Raw genomic sequence first — 15,843 nt, forward strand, 5'->3', positions numbered from 1 at the left:
CACTACAGATCCCATCATGCCTCACTCCTTCCAGCAGAAAAAAGGTGAGACTTCTTTCTTCCGCATCTCAGCACCTGAGCGGCTCACGACGAGCAACGCCGGCAAGATGAATGAACGCGGAGCGTAATGAGGAAAAAAGAATCCTTGATTTAAAATTGATTTAACAATTTAGGAAACTTCACATACTTGACTAGACGCGTGATTTGGGACTTCTGTATTTCCAGTTCTTGTCATATACCGTCACAAGGACGCGGGGCTTTTTCTTTGCAGTGAAGCAATTACAAATAGCAAGTTTGCATAGAAATACAATCATTTGAGTTTATCAAACACTTGGTGTCACTCGTTCAACATTCTTGTGTACCACACGAGCGAACATGCCTCCACAGGATGAGTGACAGCTCAGCACACTCCTCCACAGACAAAGGCCAGAGACACCGGCTCGCTGCACTGAAACAAATCATTATAGTTCCACGCCGGCTTTATGAGGGTCAGCTAATCTCAGACATCAAACAATGCACTTGCTTGTTCACAACGTTAACGAGGGCGACCGTGCATGCAAAGCAGCGCTCACAGGGGGGGCACGAAAAAACAACTGACATCTGATAAGCAAATGCGGGAAGAGCACAATAAACAATATCCTCACAGGTTTATCTACGCTATGTAAAAAAGCATGTGTTCAAGAAAAGGCATCCGAGTGATGCGAGGGACCTTTTTTTTAATCGAGCCCTTCTGGAATCCTTCCACATTCTTTGCAACAAAATGTCATGTTATGTTATGTAGCACCAAAAGTCTCCTTAAAAATATAGAATCAGATCATTAGTGCACAATATACAGACACACAACGGTTCAATTAACAATCGGAACTGTAAACGCTGGTGGTCCCGTGCACTTTGCATGTCAAAGTGCAGCAGATATCAAGAGCGTGCGTGCGAGATGCAGAAGAGATAACAATGAGGCGAACGCGTGGAGCACAGGAGGCGTCGCTCTGCTTGCTGTGCGTCGGCTCTTCCACCTGCCATTTCCTGGGTCTTTCTTTTGATGAAAGCGCTGAGGGGAAGCAGTGGCTGTTGACTGTGATACACTAGTGGGAGTGAATCGTAACCAAAATAAATATAGATATACATATATATATATATATATATATATATATATATATATATATATATATATATATATATATATATATATTTGCTCATTTCTTCATTTCAAATGTGCGTAAATGCAGATTAATGAGGTGGTTATGGAAGTTGATTTGTTTTCGAGCAAACATAAAGAGTGGGAGGTTTTCCAGAATTTAGAGTGAGAGAAAGCACCGTCTGGCTTCATGAAATAAAAGGCTGAGGGCGCTGACAAGACAAAGGAGAAAATTCAATCAGAAATTATACATTTTAAGCAAAACTAATACAGATTATTCCGAAATTGGGGTAAAATAAAAGAAGGGAAACGGTATTTTTCTTATTTATTTTTTCATAATATTTTCTTTGTTTGCAATGTACTTGTGCGTTTTATGCATTATGCATATGTTTTCTTTAATATTTCATTACAAAGTTTGAATGATCTCTTCCTGAATCCATGTCAGTACCCAGAGTTTAGTTTTTTTGGTAAAGCAGTGGGATTGCTCTCATCCTCCCCAATCCCATGTTTCCATGTTGGATTTAAATCCATTTACTGCTTTGGCTGGAGGAAACCCAACAAAAAAAAAAAGCTGTCATGAAAATACACCTATATACTAATGGAGGCTGTGAACGCTTGGTGATGATGATCTCTACTGAAATGCACTGAGGGCTAGTGCCAGATTCCTCTTGTGAAATGAAACTATGAAAATCTCAAGCAACGTTTTTTATTATTTTACACAGTCTTGGCTGCGCTGGACTTGACCTCTGTGTTTAAAAAGACACTCGATGCTCTACCCAGAATCCCGCTACTATGTCAGGTTTTTTTTATAGTTTTTGTTAGAGCCGCAGGTGGTGGATGTGCTGCCGGCCCTGCAGACCGGTATCAGCAGTTGCCATTGTAGATGCAGGCTGCCGCTTTGACCCGGCAGTGGGTGCAATGTCACAGAGGAGAACCTGATGTAGTGTAAAGCGAAACAGAGGCCGGAGAGAGAAGGGGCAAACGGAGAGAGAGAGAGAGAGAGAAGCAGGAAGCAGAGAGTGAACTGAGTGGAATGACTTTCTCCAACCCCTGATGATGTTTTACTTCTATGTCCCAGATCCATATAGTGCTTGTGAGGAATCAGGCCGGTGCACATACGAAACAAAGAAGTGAAACTGGTCCGGTGGCCTTTATGAAGTTCACGTCGCCGTAAACATGTTGACATTGGCAGATTCCACCTGTGCAGTGGAAATACAGAGGAAATGTTCCCTGTATTGCCTAAACAGTGCAAATGAAGAGTTTATACGTACTCTGTTCTTGCACGAAGTCCTATTTATTCGCGTCACGCCCACATCGGTGGCAACCAGAGACCTTAAAAATCACTGGGTGGAAAGAAAGAAGAAGGGGTGATTGGTGACGAAGCAGGAAGAACACAGAGCGCTGAACAGCAATCATGTTCAATCACGTGTGAAACATCATCTGCTGAAACATACTTAAAGCATCTGAGCTTTACATATAGATACAACTCAGATAGACTCGATTATTATTTTAAGATTCTTTTTTAAATAATTGTTAGTGTTACAGTCAATTTGGTCCAGTTTGCACTCTTGCTACCACCACTTGAATCTTTTCATCATTTATCCATGACATTCAGCTCATAATTCTTTTGGCGGACCATTTGAAACATCGACACGCTCTTGGCCAACTATTTTAAAAAGGACTGTTCACCCCCAAAACTACAAACATGCGTTTCCTCTTCCCTGTCGTGCTGTTTACCAAGCGAGAATGTTTTGGTGCGAGTTGCCTATAGTTCTGGAGATATCCACTTTCCCTCCAATAGAATGGAACCACATGGAGCTTGGCTTGTGGTGTTCAAAGCGCCAATAAAAACAACGTCTCTTTTCAGAAGGCATGACCCGGTTACTCAAGTTAATCCACACACCTTGTTGTGAGCCGTTTCATGGAGGAATAGTCCTCTCACTACAGGTAAGTATTTTTAGGCGATCTTGGCGTGAACCGTCCCTGTGTAAGTCTTTGAAAAAACCTGTCCCTTTAAAACCCGTATCCATTAGTAAACTATACTGCACCCCTGTGCTAACCCCTGCCTACATGTGTAAGCAGCAGAACGCTTGTTCCTGAAGCGTTGAAGGAGCCAACACACACCCTGACACATCCACATCTACAGCCTGATACCAACTAATAGGTGTTGTGACAGTGCTGCAGGAGAAAGGGGGGAAGAGGGGGGTTGCTTCAGACAGAGGATTCTTATTGGATCATTACTGAGGGTGGTGCAGAGAAACAAGACCCACTTGTTTACCGCTTGAACGCTCCCCTATCACCGAGAGTGAAAACACCGAGCTGAAACCCCCTGGTGCAGACGCACGACGTGGCTTTGAGAAGCAACAGGCTTTTCAAAGCGAAGTCCAACGACGAAGATGATGAAGATCTGTGTGCATTGGCAGCTACTACACGTGCTCCGCGGGAAGCAACCCGCCCATCATCCAGCAGGTGGCACACTGGCGAGCGACCGCTTTCTGGAATGCGTGGAGAATTCCACAGAACTCCGCTCAGGCTGCATTCCCGGCCGCCGCTCTCAGCCGGCCTTGAGAGCGTCCCCGAATCTACATGCTTTGATTTCCACCCAATTGGAATTCTAGCCCACGAACGCGCCTCTAAGCTCAGCGCGTTCAGCTTGCACAAGCGAGCCGCCCGACTCAAGGTTATCCCCCCGGGCACGCTGCAGAAAGTTACCCCAAAGTTATTGAGTTACGTTCATTTTCTTATTTGGTGTGTATTTTATTTTATTTTTTGAATGAAAGAACTTGATACACGTGGTCATTGACCACCAACACATGCAGAACCTTTTAAGTGTACGAGGAAAGTATTCGGGAACGACCTAAAGAGAGGGCATCGCCCAAAATGATCACACAATCCTATCGACAGCCGTTAGATCTGTATTATTCACCACTGCTGGTTCTCTTCCTGTGTGGGCCCAAGGAGACACTCAGGTGAACAGGGCCAACATTTCAACTCACAGATCTCCTCGGGAAACTTCCCCAGTTGTTTACTTACGTGCAGACATTTGCTTTTTGTATTACACGTTTTTCTGAAACGGGTGCGTTTACATATGCAAATGAGGAAGTCGCTCATTAAATATGCATTCATCTGCATATTTCCAGAGCAGAAGTCTGCGCGTCGGATGAAGCCAGGTTCAAATGCATTGCTTCATTGTGTCGGCATATAGAGTCAAAGGTTCTTGTCGAGGGGATGTGGGATATCTTTTTGTATCACTCAATGAATCAGAAAAAAATAGTCAACAACCATAAAAAAATTACAGAATTCTGCGATGTTTTTAGAAATTAAATGTTGTACAAATCTGATTAGGAATGAAATATGAGTAAAAACCTTCTGAATATAGAGAGGAATGAAAGTGTAATGTTTGGTGTATTAAAGAGCTGAAGTGGAGATTTCTGGCTCAGAGTCTGAGAAAACAACTAATTTTCAGAAAACAGCCTTTAAGATATGTTTTGGAAAACATGTTGAGGACACTACGAGGTAAAATAATGATCTAATGTATATCACCATGAAACGTCCTCAGTGGATTACTCACATTAAGATAATTAGTTTGTGTATTACAAGTTTCATGTTTAAATATTGAAATTAGGCTTTATTATATCTTAACTTTGTGGTGAATCTAAGAGGAAATCTACAGATGCAAACAGGCAAAGCAGTAAACTAAACACCTGAATATGTATTTGGGGTTGTTTTCTTTCCACTAGTCAGAAAGAAGACGTGTCACAGAAGCAAAATAACCGCAAATCTCTAAATTGACCAGTGTGTGAAAAGAAGAAAAGCGAAGTTCTTTGCCTCGCCTTAACCCTGTCAAGCTGAAATGGATGAAAGCCATCTTTCAAACCTAGAGTGTGTCAGCGCAGAGACACGCAGCAGCTTTGTTGCAAAACAGACATGATTTCATGTCAGAGTAGAACTTGCCAGTTTGCCTGTTAATTAAAAAAGAAGAAGACAAAAAAAGAAAAAGAAAAAGAAAAGCAAGAGGCAAGCTTCCAAGTAAAATGCGCTCATCATTACCTGCTCGGAGAAAAAAAGGAATCTTTTGATGTGGCATCAGTGAATTCTTCACCGCGTCTATTTATTATTACACGTCGTGTTCTTTAACTGACGTTATAAATTATGCATGTCATTTGTCTTCTGCACAAATAGACGATCAAGGAAAATGCATAAATACATCCAATAAGACAGAGGAACAAATCTTTTTTAAATAGGCAAAGCCTGCTTTCTTTTAGCCGTGTAGACCTGCAGTAGGGGAAGGTGTTCGACAAAAGGCGACTTTGTTGTGGACAAAAGGAGAAGAAAATGTTTCTAGGATGCACGAAGTAAGAAAAAAAAAGAAGAAAAAAAAGTGAAACTTAACAATGCAAGAAGAAAATTCTTTTAAAGAAAGGGAACTAAAAAAGACCTCTGTAGCTAACAGCATTATCTGTTTGGTGTTACAGCGCGGTTGCATCATGCCTCTCAGAACAAAACTCCACACTCACATCTTTGCTGACAATGAACACTGAAGTTGGCAGAAATTTGCTGTGAAACGAGACAAAAGTGTGCAGTTTATGAAGAAGGAGAAGAAAAAAGAGAAAAACGAAGTGAGGCAACCTCCGGGCCTCGGGGCTTTTGTCAGTGGGCATTTTCTATTCAATGACCCATCGTGCACCGAGTGTAGGCAATGATACGGCTTTAGAGACGTCTTCACACTCTATCAGGCTCCTTTTTTTACATGTGCAGCTGGTGCTGGGATCACTGTCACAACCTGCCTCGGCTGGGATTGTCCCTGAACGGCGACCCTAATAATGGCATGACCCTGCTGGTTAATCATGCAGCCCGTTTCACAATGGGGAAATGTGCCGATCATGTTCAGACGGGCCGATATCGATCAGCTGCCCTGCGCTCTTCCTCCTCTGTGCTGTCCGTAAGTGGGTCATTTATTTTTTTTAAGCAAGGGATCGCTTGCGTAAAAGTTTGCCAAGGATTTGAGGTAATTATCTCATTCCTCCATAGCCGGGCACAGCATGGGGCCTCGGTTAAATTACACATCTCTCTCCCAACTCCTGGATGCTTTATGGCTGTGCATTATGCATAACCGCGCCGGAGCCGCCTTAAACATCCCCCAAGTGGATTGGAATAAAGTTGACGCTGCTCTTTGTTTGGAGCTCAACACAGTCTTTATTTGGCAGTGCTGAATCGGAGGGTTGCTGGGAAAGCGCGCGTCTTAATTATTTTGGAGACATTTTTTTTTTCCTTTTCTTTTTGTCTCCTCTCCTCCTCCCAATGGTTTGTAAACACCTGGAGTGTTTTTTGTTTTTTTTAGCGGGATGCCGGATCCAGATGGGCAGATGCTGGATGATCCACGAGGGGGAAATGTGGGTTACATTACAGTGGCGTCACGTAAATGGTTAAATATTAAAGTGAAACAAGGGCTGTGTTACACAGTGTGGCCGACACCGACTGACAAAGGTGGCAGGCTGCTCAAAGGTGCCTCATCAAACTTCATACCACCTCTATCATTTTATACAAACGTCTTTTGTGGAGAAAAGAAATGGAGGAACAGCTCCATGTTGATTAAGAGGATAATGGAACACACACATTCCTGATTCCACATTCTTCTTCCATCAAAACTAAACTATGCGATCAAGAGAGACATGATCAAATATATGAAATGATCAGTAGTGTGCAGGTATTTAAAGGCCCAATGTGGATGTTTACCAAAATAAAAAAAACACAAATCCAACCCAGAGGACTAGACTGATCTTTTCCATGATATTATGAATATCAACCTAATCATTACAATATGTCATTGATATTGAGCCATTGGAGCATTTAAATCCAGCCAGAATTCCTGTGTGTCATGTTGTAACGTTCCAACTAATGGAGGGTTGTAGGAGCGTGTCCTTTCCCTGTTGTGATGCGCACTAATATACCTTCTAATGACACGTGTAAACTTTGTCTTTGTCCTGTGCCACCAGCTCAGCAAATGCTCCTTCTGTGCCAAGGGGTGAACGGGATGAGGAAAGACGGGGAGTCCGTGGTCTGGAATCACCACAAGCAAAGTTTCCAAGGTGAGTCACAGACAGTGAACGCTTGCACACACACTCATGGAATTATTACAGCCTTTCAGATGCTGTCAAACAGGACATGTCCCCCGTAACCAGGCACCACAAACCGTCTGTGAAGAGAAAAAGAAAGCGCAGATACGCATATTCACACCAGTTCTCATTTACACGCAGGGAAGAAAGAAAACTCAACTTCTCTTCTGGGCGACACAAAAAAAAAAGCCTGGCTGGTGAGACTTTTCAAACTAAAAGAGCATGAGAACTAAAACACAACACTTACTGGTGTTGTGTTTTAGTTTTTGGAAATACTGTTTATTCTCACCCAACTCTGAGAACTGATGCAACAGAGGGTACACATGCCTTGAATGAAATGGCGAGGAGGGAGTAAAAAATGTAGAATAAATACAAATCACAGCAATGCATTCAATTAATTTTCCAGGAAACTTTCACTTTGCATTTAAATGAGCCACGTTTTTGTTGTTGTTAAGTGTGCACAGCACCTGCCATGGACAATTACACAGGAAGCCTCCCTCTTTCCAATCAAAAACATGTTCTCAAGAAAAGTCCACAGAACAAGAGGCTGACGTCTGTCTGAACCAACTGGGTTACAAAAGAGCTCAATATTATAGCACCAAACGTTAAATCTCACAATCTCTGTAATATCATGGCAGTGATATGTTACACATTAATAACCTACAAAAGGATACGCAGGGCTAGACTGCAGGCTGCACATCCTTTGCACATGTCATGTTTTTAGATTGGTGATGCGCTCCCTTTCATGCAACAAGTTTCCATTAATCATGAAGTTAGTACAGGACTGCAGATCGCGGCTACAATTAGACCAAATAAATGTTATCTACTGTATGGAAGAAAAAGCAGTCTCTTTAACACAACAGCGGGCACAAAGCGCACGTGATAAACCGTTATAGGCGCAGATGAGCGTTTACATTTGGCCCTAACAAGTACCGATCCCACCAAGCCGCTCCACTTCACATCCACACACGTGCGCGCTCAACTGCCTAGAATAATGAACCCAATAAAGATTTTCCTTTTCCAACAAACCCCCGATGGTGATTCGCAGTATTCTCCATCTATGAAGTCAGCATACCTGCAGGAAATCTGGCTACCAAAAAAAGAAGAAGAAAGGATTCTGGATGAGCAGCACTGTCACATCGGCCTGTCCGCGCGCGCCTAATTAAGATGTCGGTCTGTGTGCTGTAGGCAACATGTAGGGTCGGTGTGTTAAATGCGACGAACAAACGGCAACGCGGCGACACATTGCTTAAAACACGGAATATAAATTAGTTCTCAGAATTTCGGGGGGTGGGTTTAAGGAACCCGTGACGTCGACGTCCTGTGACTGTGGATTCAACCATAATCAAGGGGGGGGTGTTGCATCACTCTTAAACAATTCTACGCATTATTTTACAAAATAATTCACACTTGTGTGCTCAGACACGCTGGATTTAAGCATTGTTTGCCGTAAAACCCGCTGTTTGCAAAAAAACGTCCGGAAAATAGCTTTGGAAAGAAGTTGTTTTCACCACCAGGGGAAAAAAACGTCGCACCCCTGCTACGGGAAAGTGGTACGGTCTCGGGCTCAAATTCCGAGAATTGAGCTCGTCTGATTCTTAGAACTGGGGTTCTTAGAAGTGGTGATGCAAGAAGTTTCTAGGAAAGCGCTACCAGGTGATTTTTTAAATTCCTTTTTTGCCTCTAATTTGGCGCGAAGTTATTATCTACTGTGTGCTGCTGGTGTTTATAGTCAGCGCTATTTGTCTATTTGTTGTGCCGCTTGAGTGTGTGTAACGCCGGGGCTGTGTGTGTGACTGTCTGCTGGCAGTTGGAACAGTGCAGAGCCCCAAACTCTGAAGTGGCTCGCAGTGACAGCCAGCGCGCGGCTCTCTTTGACAGATCCTCTGCCTCGCGCGCGGTGCTGCCGCGTCTGGACCAGCGGACGCAGCGTCTCCGCGCCGCACACACGGACTCAGAGTCATGTAGTGACGCCGTAATAACGCTCTGTGTGCGGACGTTACGCAGACGTTACACCGGGAGGGGGAGAAACGAGGACTCGGAGCGGCGCGCGGGGCTGCCCGGAGCCCGCGCGCACGGCTCTCGTTGCGGACAGAGTTGTCGGATGTCAGAGCAGCGTTTTTTTTACACGCGCTCTGGTTGTAATGCTACTTTGTACGGTCAAGTGTCAACACAGTCGACACAGTGGCGGCGGCTCGCGCGCGCTGTCAGACAAACTTTGCTGGCAGCGTGGCAGCGCCGGGTTCAGGATATGTAGTTAGTGTGCTTGTACTTCGCTAATTTGCTCCACAATGGAGCGCAAAAAGAGCTGCGCCGAACCAGACAGTCTGTTAGCGCAACATTGTGCCGGAAACATTAGCGTATAGACGTGTGTGTGTGTGTCTGTGTGTGTGTTTTCCACGGTAGAGCCTTGAAGACACGTCGTCGCGTTTCCACTGACACTGCGTGATGAAGCTCCTCACCGCACCAAGTTGAACAGTGTTTGTTATTTCTTGACAGAGATGCGCTCAGAGTTGGATTCCCGCAAAGTGTTATTTCTGTCGCGCACTCTGTGGGGTTAGACTGTGCTCGTGCTCAGGAACGGGTTCCTCCATCGGTCCATAAAACGACCTGTACGTGTCGGAGGAGTGACGAGGACCCGCTGTTTGGGCAGCGTGGGGTCATGTAGATCCACTTCATAATGTATCTGAACACGCAGTTGTCACTGGAAGGTCATAATGCGCCACCTTTTTATTTGTTTTTTAGTATATTGGTCTTTTATCGGTCTCTTTAGGCTGTTCTCTGCTTCTATTTTCGGACGTGTCCCGTTACAGACTTCACTTTAACTTGAAAAATAGCGTCATAAATCCGCGTGCGCGTGTTAATAAAGCCAATTCCGCCTTGAGGTAGTTCAATAACACTTTTCACCCCGCGTAAAAGTAATTGACCCCGATAAGGGCAGGACAGCACGGTGCTGGTTCACAACAACACGCCGTCCCGGGTTTGATGGCAAACAAAAACCATCACTTGCAGGATCAGCTGCAAGAGATTCACTCGAGGACATCTTTGCGTTTGACATGAACGTTTAGAGGTTGGCTGTTATTTGTGTGGTTGAAAACAAATAATAATAATAAGTGAGCTGCTTGTTGAAACAGTTTTTCCTCGTTTCGTCATCTGGTTCTCAGTGAAAACCAGACAGCGCCGCGCGGAACAAACAGACTAAACTTTTCTCTGTTGGACTGAACTGAGAAATAAAGAGTTGATGCTCGTTCTCATTCATGTGATGGGGAAACCGCCAAATCACGCATTTTAAAATGATACACAGGGCATCCAACAGCGGGTTTTTTTTATTAGAAAAAAAAACTAAAATAAGTGCTATTTTATGTAATTAAAATCAACGGAGTCAGTATTTTTCAATTTCCGTAAAAATAAAATACCGTTATTAGAATATTATATCATGAATACTTTAGTCTGTTTCGGTCTGTTTTGGAATATGACACAAATGTTCCCTTCATCTTCATTTGTGTATTGACTTGTCAACCGGTGGTTTAGAAGGAGAGAAAGGGAGAGAGATGATTCCAAAAGGTTGACATTTAAATGTCTAGACGGTGTTTATTTAATAAATGGCGCCGCCTTCTGGAAGAACGCGAGTATCTGTTTTTATAAAGTCTGCCACATTGATGAAGACCTTGTGAGGTTGAACAATACACTCTGTGGTGAAGATGACCTGTTCTTCAGCATTGACACAGAGGGGGGATTGAGGCGTTGACTTGCAGGGCACTCTCTTTTTGTGTGTGTGTGTGTGTGTGTAAAATAATATGATTTTATATTTTCCAGAACTTGACAAAATGGCTTGCGCAGCAGACAGCTGCATACAGTTCACACGGCATGCAAGTGATGTCCTGCTCAACCTGAACCGGCTGCGCAGCAGAGACATCCTCACCGACGTCACCATCTTGGTGAACAGGCAGCAGTTTCGCGCACACAAGACCGTCCTCATGGCTTGCAGGTGCGTGTGTGATTCCGTTTTAACGTGAGCCCATTTGTCCTGTTGCAGTTTAGAGAGGAAGTGACTGATCTTGTGATGATCTTGTGTTTGTCGGCTGCAGTGGGCTGTTTTACAGCATCTTCACCGACTCCCACAAGTGCAACCTCAACGCCATCAGTCTGGACCCGAAGGTGGACCCGGAGGGCTTCGCCATCCTGCTGGAGTTCATGTACACCTCCCGTCTCACGCTAAAGGAGAGTCTGATCATGGCGATCATGAACACGGCCATCTACCTGCAGATGGACCACGTCGTGGACACCTGCCACAGATTCATCAAATCCAGGTTTGCAGAATAAGCTTCCGTCGCATTCACCGTCGTCAGCATCCGTCGTGTCATTTCTCACCCTCCTCATTCTTCCCACAGCGACCCGTCCGCTAAGCTGCCCAGAGACGAGTTCCTGGTCAGTCCCTTGGTCTTACCTCCGGATGTCCACGCGTACCGGCCACACGACGTGGTCGACAGTCTGCACAGCCGCGTGGCTCCGTTCAGGGACGGGAGGCCCTACGGCTCCAACATGTTCAACGGGGTCGGCACCCCCAGCAACTACCATCTCTACGGGCAGTTTCCCATGCCAGGATTCCCCTTCCCGCTCTGCAAGCTGACCGATGCCAAAAACGCTTTCGCCGACCTCTCTAAGAGCGGCATCCACCACAAGCACTGTTCTCCGCACGACAGCGCCAACCTCCTGCGGGCGGAATACAGCAGGGCGGTCGGCGCCGGCTCCTCCGGCATCATTCACTCCACCACCTACGCTTCCAGGGAACTCGGCAGGGACGACGAGATGCGGAGGGAGAGCCACGAGGGCGTCGGCCAGTCCATCGCCCTCGGCACAAGGAAGCGCGCGTTTCCCACGCTGATCCTGGAGCACCAGAGAGACTCTGTAAAGGATCACGCCCCCCAGGCGGAGGAGGAGCTGATCCATCACCACTACCCGCTGGGGATCTCCACCGCTGGACGCAAGGGCCTCATGAGCAGCCCGCAGAGCCCCCTCAAATCAGACTGCCAGCCCAACTCCCCGACTGAGTCGAGCAGCAGCAAAAATGCCGGCCTCTCCCAAGCGGCGGCCGGCGGGGGCGTGCAGGCGCCGCAAGGCTCGCAGGACCCCAAGTCCCGAAACTGGAAGAAGTACAAGTTCATCGTGCTGAATCAGAGCGCGAAGGAAGAGGAGGCGGGGCTGCGGGACCCCGGGGTTCGTTCCCCTCAGCGCCTCGGCCTGCAGCCCTACCTCCACCCCAGCGACTCAGAGAACCTAGACCCGCACGCCACGAGCAAGAGCAGCGATCACAGCGAGGACCTCCCCGTGCCGCAGGCCAGCCGGCTCAACAACATCATCAACAGGTGAGGGTTTTTTCAAGTGTACCGCGGCATATTTAAAACAAACAAAAAAACATATTTAAAAGCAAGTAAACGTCAATTTGAAGGAATCTTATAAGAGGAAGGAAGGTTTTTTAAACATTTTTTATTCTTTTGTTTTCTATAATTCAGGATAATTATATTCGGAATTGCATTTAGTGATAAACATCTGTTTACGTCTGACTTGAAGTGTGTGTTTCTTCCCTCAGTGCACTGGAGGGCTCACTGAGGAGCGCTGACGGACCCCCTCCGCACTACCTGAGCCGGCTGAACTGCTCGTCCTGCGGCACGCCGTCCCCGCAGCACTCCGAGGTCTGTCCCAAGACCTCCAGGTCCCGCCTGGGGGAGGACATGTCGGAGCTGCACTCGGAATACTCTGACTCCAGCTGCGGTGAGTTTGGACGGCGGACGTCAAAAAGACGAATTGCATTCGGCATCGTCCGGGGACGACGAGGGGTTAACCGCTTTCTCTCTCTCTCTCTCTCTCTCTCCCGGACAGAAAACGGTACGTTCTTCTGCAACGAGTGCGACTCCAAGTTTGCCGAGGACGAGGCGCTGAAACAGCACATGCTCCAAGTGCACAGCGACAAGCCGTACAAGTGCGACCGCTGCCAGGCCGCTTTTCGATACAAGGGCAACCTGGCCAGCCACAAGACCGTCCACACGGGTACGTCCACGGTTATCCTCCCGGCCCGGCAAGTCTCTGCTCCTTTTCCGCTGCTGGATTCTAACAGGTTTTTTTTCTTCTCTTCTGCGATCTGCTTGTTGCTCCACAGGGGAGAAGCCGTATCGCTGTAACATCTGCGGCGCTCAGTTTAACAGACCAGCTAACCTCAAGACTCACACTCGCATCCACTCAGGAGAGAAGCCATACAAATGTGAGACGTGCGGAGCTCGTTTTGTACAGGTAATAACACCCCTCCATACAAATGGCCTCATATGAAAACATTGCATGGGCACTAACAAACCTCTCTGAACTCTAACTATGTGTGTAGTCATTTTCGGCTTAACAGAACAACCTATAATTACCTAAAAGAACATCCTTAAGGGGGTTTTGGCTTTTATACAATGGATGACCAATTTATCAGAGGCATCTCGTCAAAGTCTGTGCGTAAAAAGAAATCCTTCCCTGATAACGGTTTGCGTCTGTTGTTATTTTCAGGTCGCTCATCTGCGCGCCCACGTGTTGATCCACACGGGCGAGAAGCCATATCCGTGCGAGATCTGTGGAACGCGCTTCCGTCACCTGCAGACGCTGAAGAGCCACCTGCGCATTCACACGGGAGAGAAGCCCTACCATGTAGGTTCACCCTCTAAAAAGTAAATAAATCACACATTGGCAACGTTTAAATAACGCCGCGTCGCTTTTCCTTCTTTTCAGTGCGAGAAATGCAACTTGCACTTCCGCCACAAGAGCCAGCTGCGGCTGCATCTCCGGCAGAAGCACGGCGCCATCACCAACACCAAGGTGCAGTACCGCATGTCCACGGTGGAGATGCCCACCGACTTGACGAAGGCGTGCTGAGCCGCAGGGAGAGGACGTTTTTTTCGGCGAGGCGGCAATCTTGACCTTGGCATTTCAAAAGACCGCGACTTGTACAATCATCCAAAATTGTAGTGCCACACTGTGTTCATTAGACGGATAAATTGGCTGCTTGCCATTCTAAACGGGTTTCCACTACATGTGAACGTAGAGCCACTTACGGCGTCTTAGTCACTTTATTGTTTCTAAATAGATATAAATATATATATATATGTATATATATATACATGAGTATGTTGGGAGTGTTTCTAAGCTTTGAAGGTACGTATATAAAGCTTTATTTTGCTGAGAAGGACGGAATGTAAACAATCAGTTTTTTTGAAACAGTATTTTATATCAGAGAACTTACTTTTCTGAAAGTATTGAAAATTTTGATCGACGGGTGGTACATATATTTTGAGATTCCAGATTTGCGGCCGCACAGTTGTTTTTTTATGTAGATGTAACGTACATGTTGCACCATGTCAAGTTGCCATATTCATGTGAACAAGTGGAGAAAAAACAAGAAAAGGAAGAAACATTGTAATTGGATTTAGTCGAAAACATATCAGATGACTGCTGCTGTCTGATGAGGTTCTGCATGAGGTACCCTCTTACCGTTGTCGGCGCACATGAAGTGGGCAAACGGCATAAATATTGTGACATATTGTGTAATTATATCTGTGGGATTGCTCTCTGCTGGCGGAGCCAATCCAAGTGTTGAAATGCATTTCGAGGCTTTGTTATGACCAAGAAAATATTTTGCTTTGAGTGTTATTTGTATAGCTGTGACTTTTTGTGTGTGTTTGTTTTCCATAAGTGAAGGTTTACAGTTTTGCTCATTGTTCTAGCTCCTACAGTAAAGTTGTGTACGTGTCGAGGTTTTTCTTTCTTTCCGTTTGTACATACACTGTGTATTCAATGTGCCTTTCTCTATGGTGTCTGAATCCTCCCCCGTTCAGCCCGGCTCTATTTAAAAAGGTACAACTCACGGACACCACTTGTCCTAGTCCCCCCCGTCCCCCATGTGTGTGAATGTGTGTGTGTGTGTGTGTGTATATGTATATATTTTTTAATGCTTGTCACCGACCCTGAAAAGATGCAAAATTCATCATTGTAAATCTTCAGGACTTGTTTTTTGGATTGGGCTTTTTAAAAAAGTAAATGAAAAAAACGAAAAAAAACTGCATTGAAGTAATATTGTAAAATGTTCTAGATGTATGAATGTAAAATAAAGGTATTGGATTTCTATGTGTTAACACCAGACTGAGTTTGTCATGCTGGATGCAGTTCCAACACGTTTCCAGACGTCTTGCTGGAGGGCGACAATTAAAACGAGGCTTCATCATCTCATTCCATCCGCAAAATAGTTTTGTTGCAAAAAGCGATGTTCTGCAGAATAAAGCGCCAGTACAGATGGATTCCTCCGGATGTGAATCCAAGTGAACTGCATCACATCACCTTTTAAAAAAAGGAATGTCATCTACTAATCTCTCCACTCCTTAAAAAAAAAAAAAAGGCGCATCACATCACCTTTTAAAAAAAGGAATGTCATCTACTAATCTCTCCACTCCTTAAAAAAAAAAAAAAGGCTGCACATACGCAGGTACTTCTCCACTTCTGTGAACACCAAGGAAATGGGGCTTTTTACAGTTTATGCTCATGCTCCTATAAACTGTACCGACATTCC

The 15,843-nt window shown here is 45.4% G+C and overlaps 1 protein-coding gene across 1 annotated transcript; it reads left to right on the forward strand.

Moving 5' to 3' along the window:
* Window positions 1–10,938: 10,938 nt before the first annotated feature.
* Window positions 10,939–15,342, forward strand: bcl6aa (BCL6A transcription repressor a). The gene is made up of 8 exons (XM_079221067.1): window positions 10,939–11,238; window positions 11,339–11,560; window positions 11,642–12,616; window positions 12,841–13,022; window positions 13,131–13,298; window positions 13,408–13,538; window positions 13,794–13,931; window positions 14,013–15,342. The coding sequence occupies exons 1-8, from the start codon at window positions 11,048–11,050 to the stop codon at window positions 14,154–14,156; spliced, it is 2,151 nt and encodes a 716-aa protein (XP_079077193.1). The 5' UTR covers window positions 10,939–11,047; the 3' UTR covers window positions 14,157–15,342.
* Window positions 15,343–15,843: the final 501 nt, after the last annotated feature.

The sequence above is a fragment of the Taurulus bubalis genome (assembly GCF_910589615.1).
Source record: "Taurulus bubalis genome assembly, chromosome: 7".
Classification (NCBI taxonomy): Eukaryota; Metazoa; Chordata; class Actinopteri; order Perciformes; family Cottidae; genus Taurulus; species Taurulus bubalis.